This window comes from Notolepis coatsorum (genome assembly GCF_963971535.1).
Source record: "Notolepis coatsorum genome assembly, chromosome: 4".
NCBI lineage: Eukaryota > Metazoa > Chordata > Actinopteri > Aulopiformes > Paralepididae > Notolepis > Notolepis coatsorum.
Window position 1 is genome coordinate 125,874,809 of NC_140168.1, and position 19,050 is coordinate 125,893,858.

The 19,050-nt window shown below is 45.3% G+C and overlaps 1 protein-coding gene across 3 annotated transcripts in view; it reads left to right on the plus strand.

The window, feature by feature from the left end:
• The window catches only part of dhrs1 (dehydrogenase/reductase (SDR family) member 1), a 133,709-nt gene that overhangs the window by 11,722 nt on the left and 102,937 nt on the right, over positions 1–19,050 (plus strand). For 2 of the 3 annotated variants that reach the window (XM_084312961.1, XM_084312962.1), the window contains exons 2-3: positions 2,594–2,754; positions 11,664–11,807. In XM_084312961.1, coding sequence (XP_084169087.1) covers positions 2,611–2,754; positions 11,664–11,807 — 288 coding nt within the window. In that variant the 5' untranslated portion in view covers positions 2,594–2,610. The remainder of the gene's footprint in view (positions 1–2,593; positions 2,755–11,663; positions 11,808–19,050) is intronic. The other variant, XM_084312963.1, reaches the window with a different exon arrangement.

Consider the following 19,050-nt stretch of genomic DNA (forward strand, 5'->3'; position numbering starts at 1 on the left):
TATGTAGTTGATCGAGACAAAGGCAGAATTCGACTTAATTAAGCACGTTTTATTAAGACATATTTTTATATGGGTCGGGACACTTTAAAAAAGCAGCACAATGAACACAAATCTGTCCGACATAGTCTTAAATAACAAACGGCATTGCTTCGCTTCTTCGTCGACATGTCTGCTGCACATGTCCTTGTTGTTTTCAACACGGATAATCTCCACGTGCTTGTTGTAGAGAGGTGGAGTCGAGGCGCCGCTTACTTTCGTTTCATTGGAATGGAGGCGGGAAGGCGCCGCTTACTTTCGTTTCATTGGAATGGAGGCGCTAATATATATATTTTTTAAACTTCGATTTTTTTTTATGTTCAAAGCTTGTGCCATCGAACGAAGCTTCGAAGCTTCGAAGTATTTAAGACAGCCCTACTGATGATCCAAATTACTTCCGCAAAGTATTTGATTTAATTCCAGATCTAGGCAATAGTATCCATCTGCAGAACGTCAGCCCAGCACTCTCAGTCCCCACGCTGTCAGGCCCCGCGCTGTCAGGCCCCTCAGGAATTTGGGTCACGAAAACCTGGACCGGACTTCTTAGATCAACACAGAGGGATTCCAATGATGTTCAATACCGGCCGCAAGGCGTTAGGTGGCGGTATTGGCCTTTTGCGAGCTCAGACCCATTCCTAATGATAACATAAGGCTGGATGGATGAAAAATGAATGGATATAGCGAATAAAAGAAATAACGGTTAAAACCAGACTTTTCTCGTGATTGGCGCCCAACCATCGGCGAGATAACCAGACTTTTGTCGTCATTGGCGCCGAATGTGTTAATATTGCTGTTCTGGCCGATACCGATATTTACCGATGTCGATATCTCTGTATAGAAAACACTTTTTTATGATAATAAAATAAAGAGCTATTTTCCAAAACGCTTGAAATATTTAAAAAATTATTTCTTTTGTAACTTTTCAGAAATTACTGATATTTTTAAACAATTTAAGACCAAAACATGTTAAAAAAAATATATATATATATTTTTGTAATTTTTAATTTCTTTTAACACTTTGATTGCCTAAGGCTAAATTCATGATATACCATAGGTTGCCAGCTCTATTTGTCTATGTAGAAGTTCCCCTTCTTTGCAGGGCTATAACTTTTTAAATTCTATTGCTAAATTGCCATTATTAGGGCCCATTCAATGTCCTATATGTATTGTTCAGGGTGTATGAACGTTAAACTTTTTCATTCACATATTCATACTAAAATATGATCTAAAGTATAAGTATGTTTTCATCTCTTTCTGCAGCTTTCTCCAGAACGTGATTTATAGCCCCAAATGCATTATATTGATGATCAAATACAGTTTGATAGCAATCGGCGCGATATAAAAAAATCCAACTGGACGGACTTCTGGAAGTTACTACACGTAATCTGATGTTGACCGGATGGCCGAGGGGTCGTTTATAATTCCGTGGGCAGCGTTATACCATTCATCTAATGTGGGTAAAATGTTCATCATAGCAGTTAGTATCGTACACATTGAAAAATAACGCTGAATCTTACCGTATCTTCCTCGCGCCGTTGGGCGATGAGCGTGGAACAGACATTTTCCTATTATGGGATATAGAAATATCCGGTCCATTTCCAGGTTGTATAATAATATATACGTCCAAATCATGTTGTTTTTTCGAGTTATTTGCAGCGATCGATGTTCACTGTGTGAAGACTGAGTCTCTTAACACTAGCGAGTGCCCGGACCCCATATGGAGTGAGTCCTACCGGGTTAAAGGTAACATCCGTTTTTTCGATCTGCCGATCGGCCACCAGATGGCGGTCTTGAACCGCTAGAGGATTGAGAGGAGATCACACTTGTGTCTCAGGGCCCCGGAAAGGAAATATGATTCCGATCACAGATTTTTGAAATATTGATATCAAAGACGAGTTATGGCGTCTTCGGCAACTTGAGCATGGCGGGGAAGGACGCCTAAAAGCGTCTTCCGGCAGTTAAAGTGTTAATATCTGCCCTATTTTGACATCGGAACGATACCGATGTGTAAAGAAATGACCATATCGGCCGATATTATATCGGCCGATATTATATCGGTGGCCGATATATTGTGCACCATTATCACCTACTATTGAGCAGAGCATACGCCGGCATCGTATCTATCAGCGGCGCAAATTGTTTACTAGGGATGTCCGATATTATCGGCCTACCGATATTGGCATAAAAATGTATCGTATCGGTTTTCAAATTATTATTATTATTATTTTTTTAACATTTATTTAACCTTTATTTACCCAGGCAAGCAAGTAAGAACAAATGATTATTTTATTTATTGTCAAAGTATGCATAATGTTGTGTTAATTACACGACAAGAGATAAATGTGTTAATTACATGAAATTATTCATTTTGGGGGGGGGGGGGGGGGGTTGATATCGGTATCGGAAATTAAGAGTTGGACAATATCGGTATATTGGTATCGGTAAAAAAGCCAATACCGAGCATCCCTATTGTTTACTGAACTTGACTCTCTGGGGTTTCCGTACGTCAGCTGTATGTTGATTTCCGAGCCTTGGGCCCCGTTGTACTTTCTGTCAGCCACAGAGACGGAGACAATGGCTCTCTCCGGGTGGGTGTGTGTGGTGACCGGGGCCTCCAGGGGGATCGGCCGGGGCATCGCCCTGCAGCTGTCGGAGGCAGGGGCCACCGTGTACATCACCGGGAGGCAGGAGGCCTCGCTCAGGCAGACCGCTGCGGAGGTGAGTCTCTCAGGCAGACAGAGGAGGTGAGTCTCGCAGGCAGACAGAGGAGGTGAGTCTCGCAGGCAGACAGAGGAGGTGAGTCTCTCAGGCAGACAGAGGAGGTGAGTCTCTCAGGCAGACAGAGGAGGTGAGTCTCTCAGGCAGACAGAGGAGGTGAGTCTCTCAGGCAGACAGAGGAGGTGAGTCTCTCAGGCAGACAGAGGAGGTGAGTCTCTCAGCCAGACAGAGGAGGTGAGTCTCTCAGCCAGACAGAGGAGGTGAGTCTCTCAGGCAGACAGAGGAGGTGAGTCTCTCAGGCAGACAGAGGAGGTGAGTCTCTCAGGCAGACTGAGAGGAGAGCGAGAGACTGAAACAAACTGAGAGAGAGTGACTGAAACAGACTGAGAGGAGAGAGAGACTGAAACAGACTGCTGTGGAGGCGACCTGTGGTCCTTTTATACTAGATCAGGGGTTCTCAAACTTTTTCATACCGTGACCCCATTTTATTTAGGATTTCTTTTGGGGACCCCACACTTAACACTTTAATCGCCAAGGACACCGTAACTCGTCATTCCCCTCCATGCTTAATCTGCCAATTTCAAAAATCTGTGATCGCAATCATATTTCTCCCGCAGAGACTTGAGATCTACTGTTGATCCCCTCTCAACTCTCCAACGGTTCAAGAGCGCCATCTGGTGGCCGATCGGCGGATCGCCCAAACCGGGAACGGAAACTGGTGCTCATCCAAATTCGGTCCGACCACTCGCTATAGGTCCCGGGACTCGAGCTCGACACAATGGATAGCGATCCGTTACCAATAACTCGATAAACAACATGATTTGGACGTATATACTAGGGGTGTAACGGTACACAAAATCCACGGTTCGGTACGTACCTTGGTTTTTAAGTCACGGTTCGGTATTTTTTCGGTACAGTGGGGGGGGGGTGGGGGGGGGGGGGGGGGGGGGGGGGTTGGCGATACCAGTGCATGCATTAAAAAAAATTAAATTAAAAAGAAAAATTATATAAATTATACTTTTTTTTATATATATATATATATATATATATATACAGCTACTGTTTTATATATACTGTTTTTTAGTAATCACTAGAAAGTAATGGTATTTATTCAACAACAGGTGATTGATTAATGATACTGTATTATGGGGCTGCAGCACTGCAGATATACCCTACTCCAATGATCCACTCACTTTGCACTCGCTACCCAGTGGCTCTGCAGATATACCCTACTCAGTCTACAGGCTCCGGTGAAGTAGCACAGAGGATCTGTTGTGATTTTTGCACAATAAATATTCAACATTCTCTTTTGAGACTCCGCCTCAGACTCTTATCATTTGGCACTAAAAGCTAAACATTGTCACCGATATGGTGTGCGAGAGGTCGATCAGTGACCACGTTAGCGTGAGCTAAGTTAGCATGAGCTAACGTTAGATGGAAACAAGACAATATAACGTTACTGGTGAAAAAGTGATTTACCTTGGAATACTCCTGTGCCAACTTGCTGTACTTTGCTTGCAGGTCTGCAGCCATTATTGCTGGATTATGAATAGCCCCAACTTTAGTCATGGTAACATTAAAGCTAAAACTAGCTTTTCGGTTAGCTCTTCAGCTAATGCTAATAACACCAGCAAGCGAACCCATCAGAGCTCCCCGTCAACAGCGCTCTGTCGGGAGGATGGCATTTAAGAAAGTATCTGCTGTTAAAATGACAAACAGCATTGACACTTTAATTCACGGTCGGTTAAACACACGTTTGTTTTATAATGCTCACAGCAGACCGCAGTGTTGTTGATAAATTACGTGGGGCCGGGGGGATTTAAGTTCTGCAAAAAAAGGTTGACCATACCGTTGCAATCGTACAGTGCACAGCCCGTACTGTACCGGAGGACCACATTGACGCGGTACAGTACGTATCCGCGTACCGTTACACCCCTAGTATATACTATTATACAACCTGGAGATGGATCGCATATTTCAACATCCCATAATAGGAATCTTTTTGCTCCACGCTCATCGCCCAACGGCCCGAGGAGACTGGGGTAAGTTTCAGCGTTTATTTTTACCGTGTTCGATACAAACTGCTCTAATGATCATATCACCCACACTACATGAATCATCTAACGTTGGCCACGGAATTATAAACGACCCCCCCCCCCCCCCCATCCGGTCAACATCAGATGATAAGTAGTAACTTCTAGAAGCATGTCCATTTGAAATTTTGTATCTGGCGCCGATCGCTATCAAACTGTATTTGATCATCAATATAATGCATTTAGGGCTATAAATCACGTTCTGCAGAATGCTGCAGAAAACGATAAAAACATATTTATACTTTAGACCGTATTTTAGTATGAATATGTGAATGAAAAAGTATAACGTTCCTACATCCTGAACGATAGATAATTGACGTTGAATGGGCCATAGTAATGTCAATTTAGCAATACAATTTAAAAAGTTATAGCCCTGCAAAGAAGGGGAACTTCTCCATAGACAAATAGAGCTGGCAGAGGATGGTATAAGGATGTACATAAGCGTGGCAGAGAAAGTGTTAATGTATAGCGTAATTTCAACGTGGAATTAAGGAATATCAAAATAAAAGCACATGTTGTTGAACTTGATCATGCATATTATTAGAAAATGTAATTACAGCACTATGTTATCAATACACATTTATAAAACTAGGCATATTTAGCCAAAATATGTTGCCAGAACATTAAAAATTTTTTTTTTTACTTTCCAATGCACTGTCACCTACCAGTGACCCCAATTTGGGTCGCGAGCCGTAGTTTGAGAACCACTGTAGTAGATTAATCACATGTTGCACAAGCATTACATCTAATCAGGCTTACTTTGGGTAAATGTGTTGCCCATTAGGGCTGAGCAAAAACGTTCGAACGTTCGGACCTTCGTTCGTTACGTTGGCATTCGAATTCTAAATCAACATTTGAATTTTGAATTTTTATATATATATATCTTTTTATCTATTCATTCTGTTTAAACCAATGGTTTTTTTTACACAGTTGCAGACTAATATTATAGTATTATACTATTATAGTATATATATTATAGTATATGACTCATCATAAAAACTTAAAGGGGACATGCATTGCTATTCCTAGCACTATTTGGGCAACTTTACACAATTCTTGTGAGTCTATGGAAGACATCTGTAAGGTTTATTCCAAAAATAATCATTGTTTTATATTTATATCAAGTACTCAAAACCATAATTTTTTCAGCCTCATGATTTCAGGCTGTTATTGGCTTGGCTCCACCCATACTAGCAGAATGCTTTGAGTGACAGCCACCCACCAAATAGCTCCGCCCATCCTTCACCCTCAAATCAATCTACTAGTTTTTTAGACTCCTTGTGGACACATAAACAGTACTGTATATTTGTAGATCTGGTATGTCATAAATGGCTTGATGCAACACTTCTGTAATTCTGAGAGAGAGAGAGAGAGAGATTTTTTTGATTTTAGAAAAACATTTATTCACATAATTCTCATTACAATGTACAATGTATATGTCAATACAATTAAATAACTAACTACACATTATATCGGGCAACATGTGTCCCCATCACACTTAAAACCACATGAGATCTCACAATAAAAAAAATGCTAAAATACACCTGTCCTCCTGCAACACAACAAAAAAACATTGAAGCTCCACCCAAACAAAAAAAGTATCCATACTTCCATTCAACACATAATATGTCATCAAGAACAACATATAAGCAACCCAAAAGGGTCCCGTCAGTCCATTTGTGTCAGTTTTTATATCCAGCGCATGAAAAAATCCCCTTCATCAGGACTTTCCGTTCCACTGAAATAATCCTGCAACAGGTATTGTTCCCCGACGCTCCGCGCTTCAGGCCAATCGTCCAGACAGACCCTGTTGTGACAGGCCGTCCTCAGCCCCAATAAAGAAGCCACTTCCTCTGACCCGGCTACATTCACAACATCTTTCAGTGTCATTGTCCCAACTGCTTGCAGACACTGTCCAAGCCCAGGTCTACTCCCTTCCTGAATGTCCAGCCAGGCTCCACACATCAGAAGCTCCATTATCATGGTAACATTATATTATCCAGTTTTCTGAGCTTCTGCACAATTCAGTCTAAAAACTTCCTGGGAAGTGTACCCCCCATTGTTCTTCGACCTCATTTGAGTCCTTGCTGAAAAAATAAACATCTCTAAATCTTCAAAAAAATCTTCCACTTTGACACTTCTCAAATTTTTTGTTGTGTGCAGGAACTTCTGTATCTGCCTGACTGCATACAAAATTTTCCGTTGTGAATCAGACACTTGAGAAGCATTTGGGAACTCATCTTCCTCAACACTTGAGATGTCATCCCCCCATTGTCTTTCAACCTCATCCTCGTCCATGCTGGACTGAGAGGAACCTGTGTCTTCTACACCCTCCTGACTCTCTTTGACCAAACTTGTCACTCCTTCCTTATCCTGAGAGCCCACCCCTCCATCACTTCCCACCACGCCATCCACTGTCTGACTGTTTACATTGTCCACCACATTCAGCTTTTCCCCTATTACTTCACTTCCTTTTTTTACCCTGACACAGTGTTGGGCTTGGGGGGACAAAAAAAACTCTGCTCTCCCCTGTTACCTCGCCACTTGTTGAAGGGGGGGCAGCATCTCTGATTCCCACCTCCTTACCTACACAACCACTGGTTGAGGGGGGAACAGCGTCTCCCACCCCTCCCTCCTCTGTACCTGCACCACCCGCACCACCCCCTGTTACCCCACAGTCGCCACTAGTTGAGGGGGGGGCAGCGTCCCTCACTCCTCCCTCCTCTGTACCAAGGCTCTGCTCCGTACCTGCTACACCGGTTCTGTGGCCCTGCAGCTGGATACTATCTGCTGCACTATTGACGGTCTGCAAAGGGACACTGTTTACACTGCTGACGGTCTGCAGCGGGACACCGTCTACACTGCCGACGGCCTGCAAAGGGACACTACCGACACTGCTGACGGTCTGCAGCGGGACACTGTTGTTGTCACTGCTCTCAGCTCTGCGCTGCCCCACTCCTCCCTCCTCCACACCTGCGCTGAGCCCAGCGCTGCGCTCCTCCTGGGGCTGAGGCGGAGGTCGCCTTGCCCCTCTCCCCGCACAGTCTCGGGAGATATATCCCTCTTCCCCGCTGTTACGTACCCCCGTGGGGAGACGCAACACAAGGCCACAGACAGGGTAGGTGAGGGTGCAGTGACACAAAACGCCAAAGACAAATTGCAAAATAATAATATTTATTTCACAAATAAGGATCAGCAACACAGAGAGCAAAGAGGACCTACCAGTGAGCACCAAATCAAATATTAAAAGGAAACAAAAACCCACCCCCCCCTTTACAGGCGCGGACGCCCCAAAGTACAGGTGGTGGTGCTCACTCTAAAGCTGGTGTCTTTAACAGTAGGTCGCCTACGTGATGCAGAATGTAGACCCAGGGTATCTTCCTGCCCTCAATGTCCCTGTGTGCGAAACAAAAGGTTATCAACAAGAAAAACAATCACCATAAACTGGGTGACGAATTAATAAACAAATACACAATACAGGTTATGGGTAAACAGAGAATATACAATAGGCAGGATCACACAAGGTACAATACTAGGGTAAGTGGCTAAACCACCAGAGCCTTGCCCAGCTCTCACACAATTGTTAGCTCAACAGAGCTGTAACTGGCTCATGTAACAAACATGAGCCCCACAGAGCTTTAACTAGCTCTCTCACAAATACGAGCCCAACAGAGCTTTAACTGGCTCATGTAACAAACATGAGCCCAAACACAAATCAAATGAGAGCCCTAACACAACACCACCAGATAGTTACCAACATACACCGACCGGGCTCTGGCTAACATTGCATACACAGGGATTATATGAAGGGATGTGGAGGTCAATTAGTCTGATGAGCCTCAGCTGCTGTTGCTGCTGCTTCTGCTGTTTGGAGTGGGATGGTGATTGACCCTGAGAGATAGATAGGTTATACAGGAGGGAGACAAAAAAAACAACAATACAACCTGCCTACATACATAACACATATTATATACATATAATACCCCATACAATATAATATTACATGCATACATAATGATATAAGGACACCGTCCGTAACACCCGCATTTGAAACACTTTCCCGAATTTCCAGAACTCACAAAAACCACATAATCAAACTCATCAACCTTTATCTTAAAAACCAACTCAAGCTCCTCTCCGCTGTTGTTTAGAATCATTAAAACCTGTCGCCTGTGTGAGACAACATGCTTTAAAAGCGGAGATTTACATCCCGACAACATTTTTCTTATAGGGGAAATTATCCTCCCATGTCGTGATAGTTGACTTATCAATAGTTCGTCACTGATGAACGGCGGAATGTTGGAAATAAAGACATTTCTGCCTGGTGAGGAGAGAGGCTCAACAGAAAGAAAAGCCCCATCCACACTGATCCCTGATTGAACCAGTGTCTGCACCTTGTCCAATGAATCAAGAAAAATCACCACTCCTCCGTTCATTCTCGCAGCTGATTTAATATTTCTATGTCCGACAATATTTCCAACTGCCATACTGCAGTCCTCTACTGACACATTAGAAACAGATATCTTGATACCATGCTTTCTACCCATTTTGGAAAAGTCCATACTGGCGTCTGACGTCAACCAGCAAAACAGCCTGGCCGACTGCCAAACAAACAAAACACTCCCACTTAACCCCATACACACCAAAAACACACAGCAACCCAACACTACACTATAATACAATATCCCATAAACAAATTAACAAAATAGACAGATAAAGATAGGAAAAAACTCACTACACCTCCAATCTCATTCCCAGCATGCAGAGAGAGAGAGAGAGAGAGAGAGAGAGAGAGAGAGAGAGAGATATACACCAGATATCATATCACCATAGATCTTATTTAGAGCTTTAGGCGATATACCCCAGATATCATATCACCATAGATCTAATTTAGGACTGAGCGATATACCCCAGATATCATATCACCATAGATCTAATTTAGGACTGAGCGATATACCCCAGATATCATATCACCATAGATCTAATTTAGGACTGAGCGATATACACCAGATATCATATCACCATAGATCTTATTTAGGACTGAGCGATATACAGTACCCCAGATATCATATCAACATAGATCTTATTTAGGACTGAGCGATATACCCCAGATATCATATCACCATAGTTTTGATGGTATGACGGTATTTGTCTGTATAGTTTTCCAGTACAAATTATAATGTGATATGACATCTTTTTATGTCTGTATCTTGTAATACAATTATCATGGTACCATTTCATTCAAAATGTTCTATTTGACTTCACTTTTATACTGCTGAAAGGAATCTTTTTTGTATTCACTTTCAAATATATATTGTGTATTATGTATTCTTTTAATGTCGATATGTATATATTGTAGACGACAATATAGTGAATTCCATACCTTTGCATGAATCCATGACGGGATGGCATACCTTCGTATTGGGGGTACCTTCCAGCCAGGGGAGGAAATTAGGCCACTTTACTCGCCAAATGCGAGTATTTTTTACGTTTGGCGAGTGATTCATGAAGACCACTCGCCAGTCTGGCGAGTATACAAAAAAAAAAAACATTCTGCAATCACTGCACTGGCAAACGGTGCGCGTCTTCTGAGTGCTCGCTTTAGTTGACAGTGCCACGAGAGCACTGCACAAGACCACCCGCGGACATATAATGTTTAATAAAAGTTTGCGCAGTACTGGCCAACCCGCGGACATATAATGATAAAAGTCCTGCGTTACTAGGCTAGCCATCAGGAGCACTCTCAAACAGATAACGTTAAACACAGCAGAAGATGGAAAACAGACAGACTGACCAACGGGGAACTGCATCCAACCCTAGTACAACCCTCGAGTATAAGTTACTAAGGACACATTTAAATCACAGAAGTGTAATGTTAGTCTACTGGAAATGTATACAGTGGTTAGCTTCTAGTTTTAGCGATAGCTGCTTGCTAGCTAACGTTAGCCCCGTGTGCTCAAAGCAGCCAGCTAGGTGTATCTGTGTTATGACTATAATGTTTCCAAAAAAGCACCGGACTACGACGTAAGGTTAGACATTTTATTTCATGCTCAAAAGCCCCTGGCTTGCACATCGCAGTCACGAAAGGGGCTAGCTAAGCTCAACCAGTGCACTGTGTACAACAGCACACCAACCCAACTGACGTTATCACAACACTTGACGGTACTGTCGTAAGACCACCGTGCTGTCTTAAAGGCACAGTGTGCCTACCCAGATGCATACACAACATTGACGAGGCTTGACAACCGAGGTTCAAAGTTAACTTGATTGATTGAAAACTTTATTAACAGATTGCAGAATGGGTACAATACAGTACGGCATTTTCAATTCATCATAACATATGACATACAGATAGACTACTGCTACATCTATATATTTCACATCTATCTATACACTTCACAACATACTTCGGTTTTTTTCTTTCACTGCCCAACCCAGTCCAACCCAGCATCTTTCACTGCCCAGTTCAGCCCAACCCAGTCCAGAATAGATACCTCTTTCATGTTAATATGTTTTATGCTAATATTGTGAAGAGTAGAGATTAATGTTTTATGCTAATACATATTTTAAAGAGTAGAGACACGGTGTGATTATTTTACTATGATTGAAAATCTATTTAGACGAAGACATACAAAGAAGTAATTATCACAATTAGCGATTTTTTTTGTCTGGTAAAAAATCTGTTTGGCTGGTAAAAAAAATCAGATACTCGCCAGTTGGCTGGTAAGCCAAAAAGTTAGTTTCCTCCCCTGCTTCCAGCCCTAGTGTAATTATTCTAACGTTATATCTACTGGTCTGCTTATCTGTGATTGACAGGTCAAGGAGAGGGGCGGGGACTGTCTGCCAGTCGTCTGTGATTCCTCAAAGGATGAGGACATTAAAGAACTGTTTGAGAGAATCAAACGGGAACAAAATGGCAGGCTGGACATGCTCGTCAACAATGCCTATGCTGGTGTGCAGGTCAGTGTCATCGCTGCATTGAGGTTAATAACAGTCATCACTACATTGCAGGGCTGTACAGTGCGACAAGGTTATCGCAAATTGCCCCTATATATGGCCTGTGCGAGTGGAGACAAATATTTGGGCGCACCTTTGCGAGTAGTGATTTCAACCCTTGCATTCGCATTTCACTCCTAAATTACGGTAATCCAAAGCGCGTGATGACGCGATGACGTCACTCGCGTGAGCTGCACACTCACACCCAGGTATGAACAGCGGGAAAAATCTACTGAGCGCTCACTGTGATTGTGCACGCAGCTTGTAGATGCCAGTCTGATTAGCTACTAGGCTAAACAAAATTAAGAAAACCACCAGTAACGTTAGTATTGCATCATATTTTTGACGTGTTGGACTACCTAGTTCAGGGGTCTCAAACTCGCGGCCCGCGGGCCAATTGCGGCCCGAGGGATGATATTTTGCGGCCCCCTACTTGACATCAAAGTTTAGTGTTAATGCGGCCCGCGCGCAACTGTTTGCAGAGTCGTTGCGCGAGAGTTGGAAGTTTTATTTATTTTATCACTTGTAGGCTACCATAGCGCAGGCTCATGACAGCAACGTTACGTTAGTGACTTGGTTGAAACGTGATTCCGGAGTGATATCAAGTAAAGTTGAAGGCAAATGCATCCTCGCTATCTCCTCTGCGACTGCGAGCAGTGCTCTGCATGTCCGGCTGCACTGCCACTGTCTGTCTGTGTACGGGTCTGGTCCAATCACATTCAGCGTCCCGTCAGCGGTTTTCCCCCTCACCCACAGTCTGCGAATCAGATGCAGAGTAGGGGAGTAGGGCGGGTCTTCACGGACTGCATGTCGTCTCTCTCTTTCAGTAATAGTCAGAGCAGAGTTGACAGCGCATCTACAGTAAACTCGCTCCCAGTTTTATCTCCATGAGATAAATGTAGCTACTAGCCTATTTTCGCCAGCAGGCAGCCAGCAGAAAAATATGGCATTTTCAAAGATGGTCAGTAAAAGAAAAGTCGACTGCAATTCAAAGGTGAATGGACTGAAAAATATGCGTTCATCCTGAGTCCCAGGCAACCAATGTGACTATATGCCAAGAAACGGTAGCTCTTGTGAAGGGTGGCAATTTGAAAATAATGTATGCAGGGCTTGACATTGGCACCTGCCCACCCGCCAGATGCGGGTAGAATTCCCCTGTGGCGTGTACCTCTGTCATTCTACCCGCCACAGTGGCTAGTGGTCTGTCTGTCTGTGTGTATGTGTGTGTGTTTATGTGTGTGTGTTTAGCGTCTTTTTCTCCCTGGCCATGTGCATTCTAAAAAAAGAAAAATCTCTGCCTTTGATAGGCTACATCACATTCATTATGCAAAGACCAGCCCTGATCTGCCTCTGATTGGCTGAATGACGGAATAAACAAAAAAGCCATGTGAAACCTGAAACCTCTCTTCAAAGTTATTTTCACACTGAGTCGCGTCGTCGCCGATACACATAAGCTGGTGGGCTCGTTGAACACAGCTGCCTACAACCATCCTTACAGTACTGGCAATTATTTTCATATCTTAACTTGCAAGACGCGTATAATGAAACCTACGCGCGTGCTCTCCCCCCCCCCCCCCCCCCCCTCTCTCTGTCTCTCTCTCTCTCTCTCTCTCTCTCTCTCTCTCTCTGATTGATTGATTGATTGAATGAAAACTTTATTAACAGATTGCAGAATGGGTACAGTACAGCTCAATACATACAATTGTTAATATAAGGGGATGCAGACCACAGGAAGACTTTCGTCTTGTTTACATCAGGGTCCCCCATTTTCAATTCATCATAACATATATGACACACACGACATACAGATAGACAGTACTGCTACATCTATACATTTATGACCTACCAGATTTGCAAATACAGTACTGTTTGTGATACAAAAAGTGTCCAGAAAAGAGTGTATATACATTTGACATAGAAACTGTACATTGGAGGAGGTCTCTCATTCATCACGGTGGGGAAAAAGGTTAGTCTGGAGCCCATTTTCACATGACCATTTTAATAATCACATTATTACCATTGTTGGGTTATGATCGGCGTGTGTGGGGATTTTTGGCTGGTGAAAATGCTGAGTGGCTAGTGACTTTGGAAAACCACTAGCCACAGTGGCTAGTGAGCCAAAAAGTTAATGTCAAGCCCTGAATGTATGACTGAAGTGATGGAGACCATGTTTGAAGGCAAACAAAAGCAAATCCCCCTCAGATCGCACAGCAACCAGAATAACTGAAATACTGGCTGGTGATTTGATTAAACAGCTTTGTGGTAGAATAAAAAAAAATGCACAGTGCATTTTCATAGCTGTGGATGAGTCCACTGACACCACTGAGAAGCCTATGTTCTGAAGAACCATTCATGTTCTGAAGAACTGTTCATGTTCTGAAATGTTATTGCTAAAGATTGAGAAGATTGGATCAGTTTAGGGATGTCCGATATTATCGGCCGACCGATATTATCGGCCGATATCGGCAGTAAAATGTGATATCGGAAAATATCGGTATCGGTTAAAAAAACAACATTTGTTATATATATATCCAGTGAAATGATTAGTTACCTGAAATTATTCCGTTTTTTTGGGGGGGGAAACCCTGCATATATCGGTATCGGTTGATATCGGTTGATATCGGTATCGGAAATTAAGAGTTGGACAATATCGGAGTATCGGTAAAAAAGCCAATATCGAGCATCCCTAGATCAGTTGTACTTTTTTTTTGAATACTTGAAACCCTTTTTTTGTGGAATATTTGATGCGGCCCAGCCTCAACCAGACTCTACCTCCAGCGGCCCCCAGGTAAATTGAGTTTGAGACGCCTGACCTAGTGTGAGCCGTCTAATGAAAATGTGACCGTCGAGAACAGTGTCGAGCCAGCAGTGGCAGTAGCCACCATTACTACAGTTATAGATCGTATAGCTTTACGCTCTGCTCTATTGGAACTATCCCTTTATCCATTCTAATAATGAACAACTTTCTCACACATGCACACACCTATTTACCTCCGCCTGGCCACACCCACATCCGCTCCTATATAAGCGGGGTCGTGGCCACACAATCAGCTCCTTCCCTACTTTCACCACCGAAAGTGTTTTGTATACACCACTTTAAGTTTAGTGCTAAAGTAGTTTGTTGGAGAGGAGCTACGTTGACATTGTTTTTTCGAGAGAAAAAACAAAGAGATAATGTCTTCACCGTCGGAGGGTCTAGATGTGTACAATGCTACCCTCCACCAGCGCTTCACTATCGCGGCGTGCATCGTGGGGCGTCCCTGGTTCCAGGCTCGTGGCAAACAGGTGCGCCTGGAGGAGAGTGTGCTTCGCCGAGGGCCGTTGAGCTCCCATCTTCTGTGAGGTGGCCGAGTTCCGGCCCTGGTTCCCCCGCCGGAGGACAGTCGGCCGATAGGCCTCGACACAGAGCCTGGCTACAACCTCCAACATTGCGCAGCTGGCGCGCTACATGTCGGGGGTGATGGCGGGCGAAGCGGTACTGGATGACCATCAACGGTACCTCCATGCCCAGGCGGCTGGAGCCATCCTGCATCTGTCCCAGCTGCAGGCAATAGCCGCCGGGAAGGAGCGCGCCCTTGCCACTCTCATCCAGCGCCACCTTTGGCTGGAGCAGGCGCGGGTGCCGGACCAGCAGAGGATTCCCCTGCTCACGGCCCCCCTCTCCGATGCTGGACTTTTGGGGTCGGCCATGCAGCAGATGACGCTCCGTGCTCCAACCCCATTTTCCCCCGACCCGATGCCACCGGTGACGTGAGGAGGAGGCAACGCCGGCAGAGGACTGCGGCTGTTGCCACCGGCACCACCGCTGCTGTGGAGGGAGTGCCGCTGCAGCCAGCCGTCCTGCGCCCGGAGGGAACGGTAGGGATCGACGTGGCCAGGCGGCTCCTCAGCTTCCCGTGGGGGCAAACGGCGTTCTGCACGCGGCAGGCGACGCTAGTGACTCCCCTGTTTGCCCCCTTGTATAAAGCCCGTTTTTTACACACACAAGTTTATCGTCTGTGGCTGGCGTGCAGAATGTAGAGCTATTACCCTAACAGGTATATGCGCTTTCATGTAGCGCGCTAGCGACTGGTGTCATGGCGCTGCTTGTTGTTGCATCGTATCAGGGGTGAGGGGTCATATGGGTGAACTGATGAACCCCTCCCCCCCCTTTACTGATTGGCCAGGTGGTTGGACCTCCTGTCCGTCGGGCTGTGGGGTCAGCGCGTCAGAGGGGGAAGGGGGGGGGGGGGTTCCCTGGTTCCACTCCATATTAGGATGGGTGGCTCACAGGATTTCCCCGGCCATGGAATACGTCACTGGGCGCGTTTTCTATTGGCCATGAGACATCCGTGAGTTTTTCAGGCTCTGCGCTGCGGACCGCTGTCATTGTCAAAGTGGGATGATGCGATGCATTGAAAACTGTTTGTTTTCGGCTCTGCTCTCTATTAAAGTGTGTATTGGGCCTTTGGTCACTTGGCCCAATTATTACATATATCTTTTTCAATTGTTACTCACGTAGAGGTCTCTCTGGGGGATTTTCTGTCTTCCCCTCTTGTGTACAGAGCATAATTGACTAGGGATGGGTATCGTTAGGATTTTATCGATACTACTACTCTTATCGATACTGCTTAACGGTTCGGTACTTTATCCATACTCTTATCGGTTCTTTTTGATTATTTTTTTATATTTGCAGTTGAGAGCATTGGTCATCTCCCTACAGTAAAGATTAGAAATGATTGAATTATTGTAAATTTGTGTGGAGTGGTGGGAATAGCTGCTTCAATAATAACTTATAACAACAACAGACAAGTTAGATAACTATGTATACAAAAAAAACTATATTCACTGAATGATTAGTTGTTACCTAAAGTCCTTGGACTCCACTGTAGAGAACGGGTGCAGGCCTTTGACAACTAACTTTGTCACAGCCCTGTGACACTCGTTCACCCTATCCTCTGTCATCTTTCCTCTAGCTGCTAGGGGGGAGAAAGGACTTTGGGTGGTGGAGATAGAGGGAGGATGTGTGGTGGGCTCACTGGCCTGGGACACATTGGTGGCTGACGCCTCAGCTTGACGATCTATAAAAAGTTTTTAGATTGTAGTATTTGTAGCTAAACAATTATTTTGTTTATTAGCCTATTTGTAATAATTCGTTATTAGCCTAGGAAACTCCGTATCTTGGCTTACCGGCTGCAGTGGACGTGGATGCAGATGGACCACTGCGCGCAAGGCAGTCAAATACGGCACATTTCTGCACACTAATATCGTGTTTTGCCAACAAATGTTTTGATAGATTGCTCGTATTGCCACCCTTACTGGCAAATGTTTTGTTGCACTTGTGGCAACGTGCGTTGTCGGCATTGACCCTTGTAAAGTATATCCATACTTTAGAACGCTTCGCTCTATCCGCCATCATGACTCAGTGCATGCAGAGGCAGAGCCGTCTGTGTGCAACGCGCTTCAGCACGGGCGTCGGGGACAGCACTTTCATTAAGGAGTACCCGTATGTATAAGAAGTACCCGTATGTGTAGCGCGACTCGCGAGGTGTGTGTGTAATAATGACTCGCTGCGGCTCGCTTCTCGTGCAGAGACAGAGAGAGGAGCTCGCAATTTTTAAATAATAATAATAATAATAATTTCTCTAGAGTATCGATAGCAGTACAGAGGACGTCGGAGCTTATAAATACTCCGGTATTTTCTAATATAGTACCGGTTCCCGTTTAAAACCGGGGTCCGGGGGGCATCCCTAGAATTGACAGGGTTTACCCTCAGACGCGTCATGAGACCTGTGTCTGTCTTATTGACCGGCTTCCTGCTGCTCGTCCCAGACAGCATGGAAGGAACGTTGTCTGGTTTTTATTATTAGAATTCACCATTGATGTGTTTCGGGTTCTTGACGTGCGTATAGCGCTGGCCCTGGGTGCTTCCAATGTGGAACCACATTATGGGCTGGCGCGCCTTGGTTGCCCAATTCATAGAAACAGCGTTTTTTATGCGGGCGGCTGGGAAGGAGATTTTTTATCTCTACCGAGCGCCAGTGCACTAGGTTAGACTCGACGGCTCACGTACATCTCTGGGGGGAGATGACGGAGTAGATCAATACATTGGCGGAGGGGTCTCACACCCATGAGGTGGGCCACCAGGAGCAGTGCATTCGCGTACTGACCGTCTTGGTGGCGCCCTCTGTGATGTTTTGGATCGACACACGTACCTACTCCCCTCTTAGGACTGGGGATGGTGGCGTGACTAGGACACGGGACTGGTTCTGGTCGCGCCGGACCAGGTCAGTTAACCCGTTGTCCACCGGGGCGCAGATCTGCTGTTCTGGTACCCCGAAGGACTTTGTGCTTTTCCGGGGGGGAAATGCCGGGTCGGCCCGGGCGTCGCGGGGATTGATGTCGTGGATGTGTGTGTCATATGTATGCCACTACGAGTTTCCCTTGACAGTGATGTGCTTGGTCCATACTGTGTTGTACCTTGCGCTGTGTTAGGGGGCCTGGTCCTTCTCCATTTGTTTCACCCCTCCCTCGCCCTGCTGGGCGGGGATGGGAGGGGGCTGTCGGGGAGGTTGCTGTCAACCTCTCTAGGCATCCCTGTGTAGGTCCCGGTCCTCCAGGCCCAGGTCCGAACTCGTTCTCGTCGACCTGTTGGCCTGGGTTAACCCTTTGAAAACTGAAACACTTGTACTGCTTGTATAGCCTGTGTATACGCGCAGTTATGTTTCTACGTTTTCTTGGTGGGTTAAGGGAACAACTGCCTCCTGTTAAACTAAACATAGGGGGGTGGTTGGTTCTCCGGTGTGTTGGTAGCAGAGTCGACTCTCGCGTTGAGGCTGGGCTTGACCCCGTCTGCCCGAGAGTATGCCCCTGCATCTTTCATGACGTCTGCCAATTGTGTCAGCCTCTCCTTTGAACCTCGACCCCGCTCGATGGGGGGTCGGGTTTGTGGAGGTTATGACATGGTGCACAGCATACCGAACACCCCTTCCGCCGGGATACTGTTCTCGCAGTAGTCCCTTTAGGCGACTGTCTAGTCCGCAGTGCTCCAGGCACAGGTCGAGTTATGCTCTTGGGGCCTGTTGCCTGGATTGAGGGATCAACCTCCTTGGGGGTTGTCTCCCCGGCACGCCTCTTGGAGAGTGCTTCAGAGCGGCGTGCCAAGGGGGGAAGGGCCTGCTCTTGATTTGGGCCCTGTCCGATACGCTGGCGATGTGGGGGGTGATGT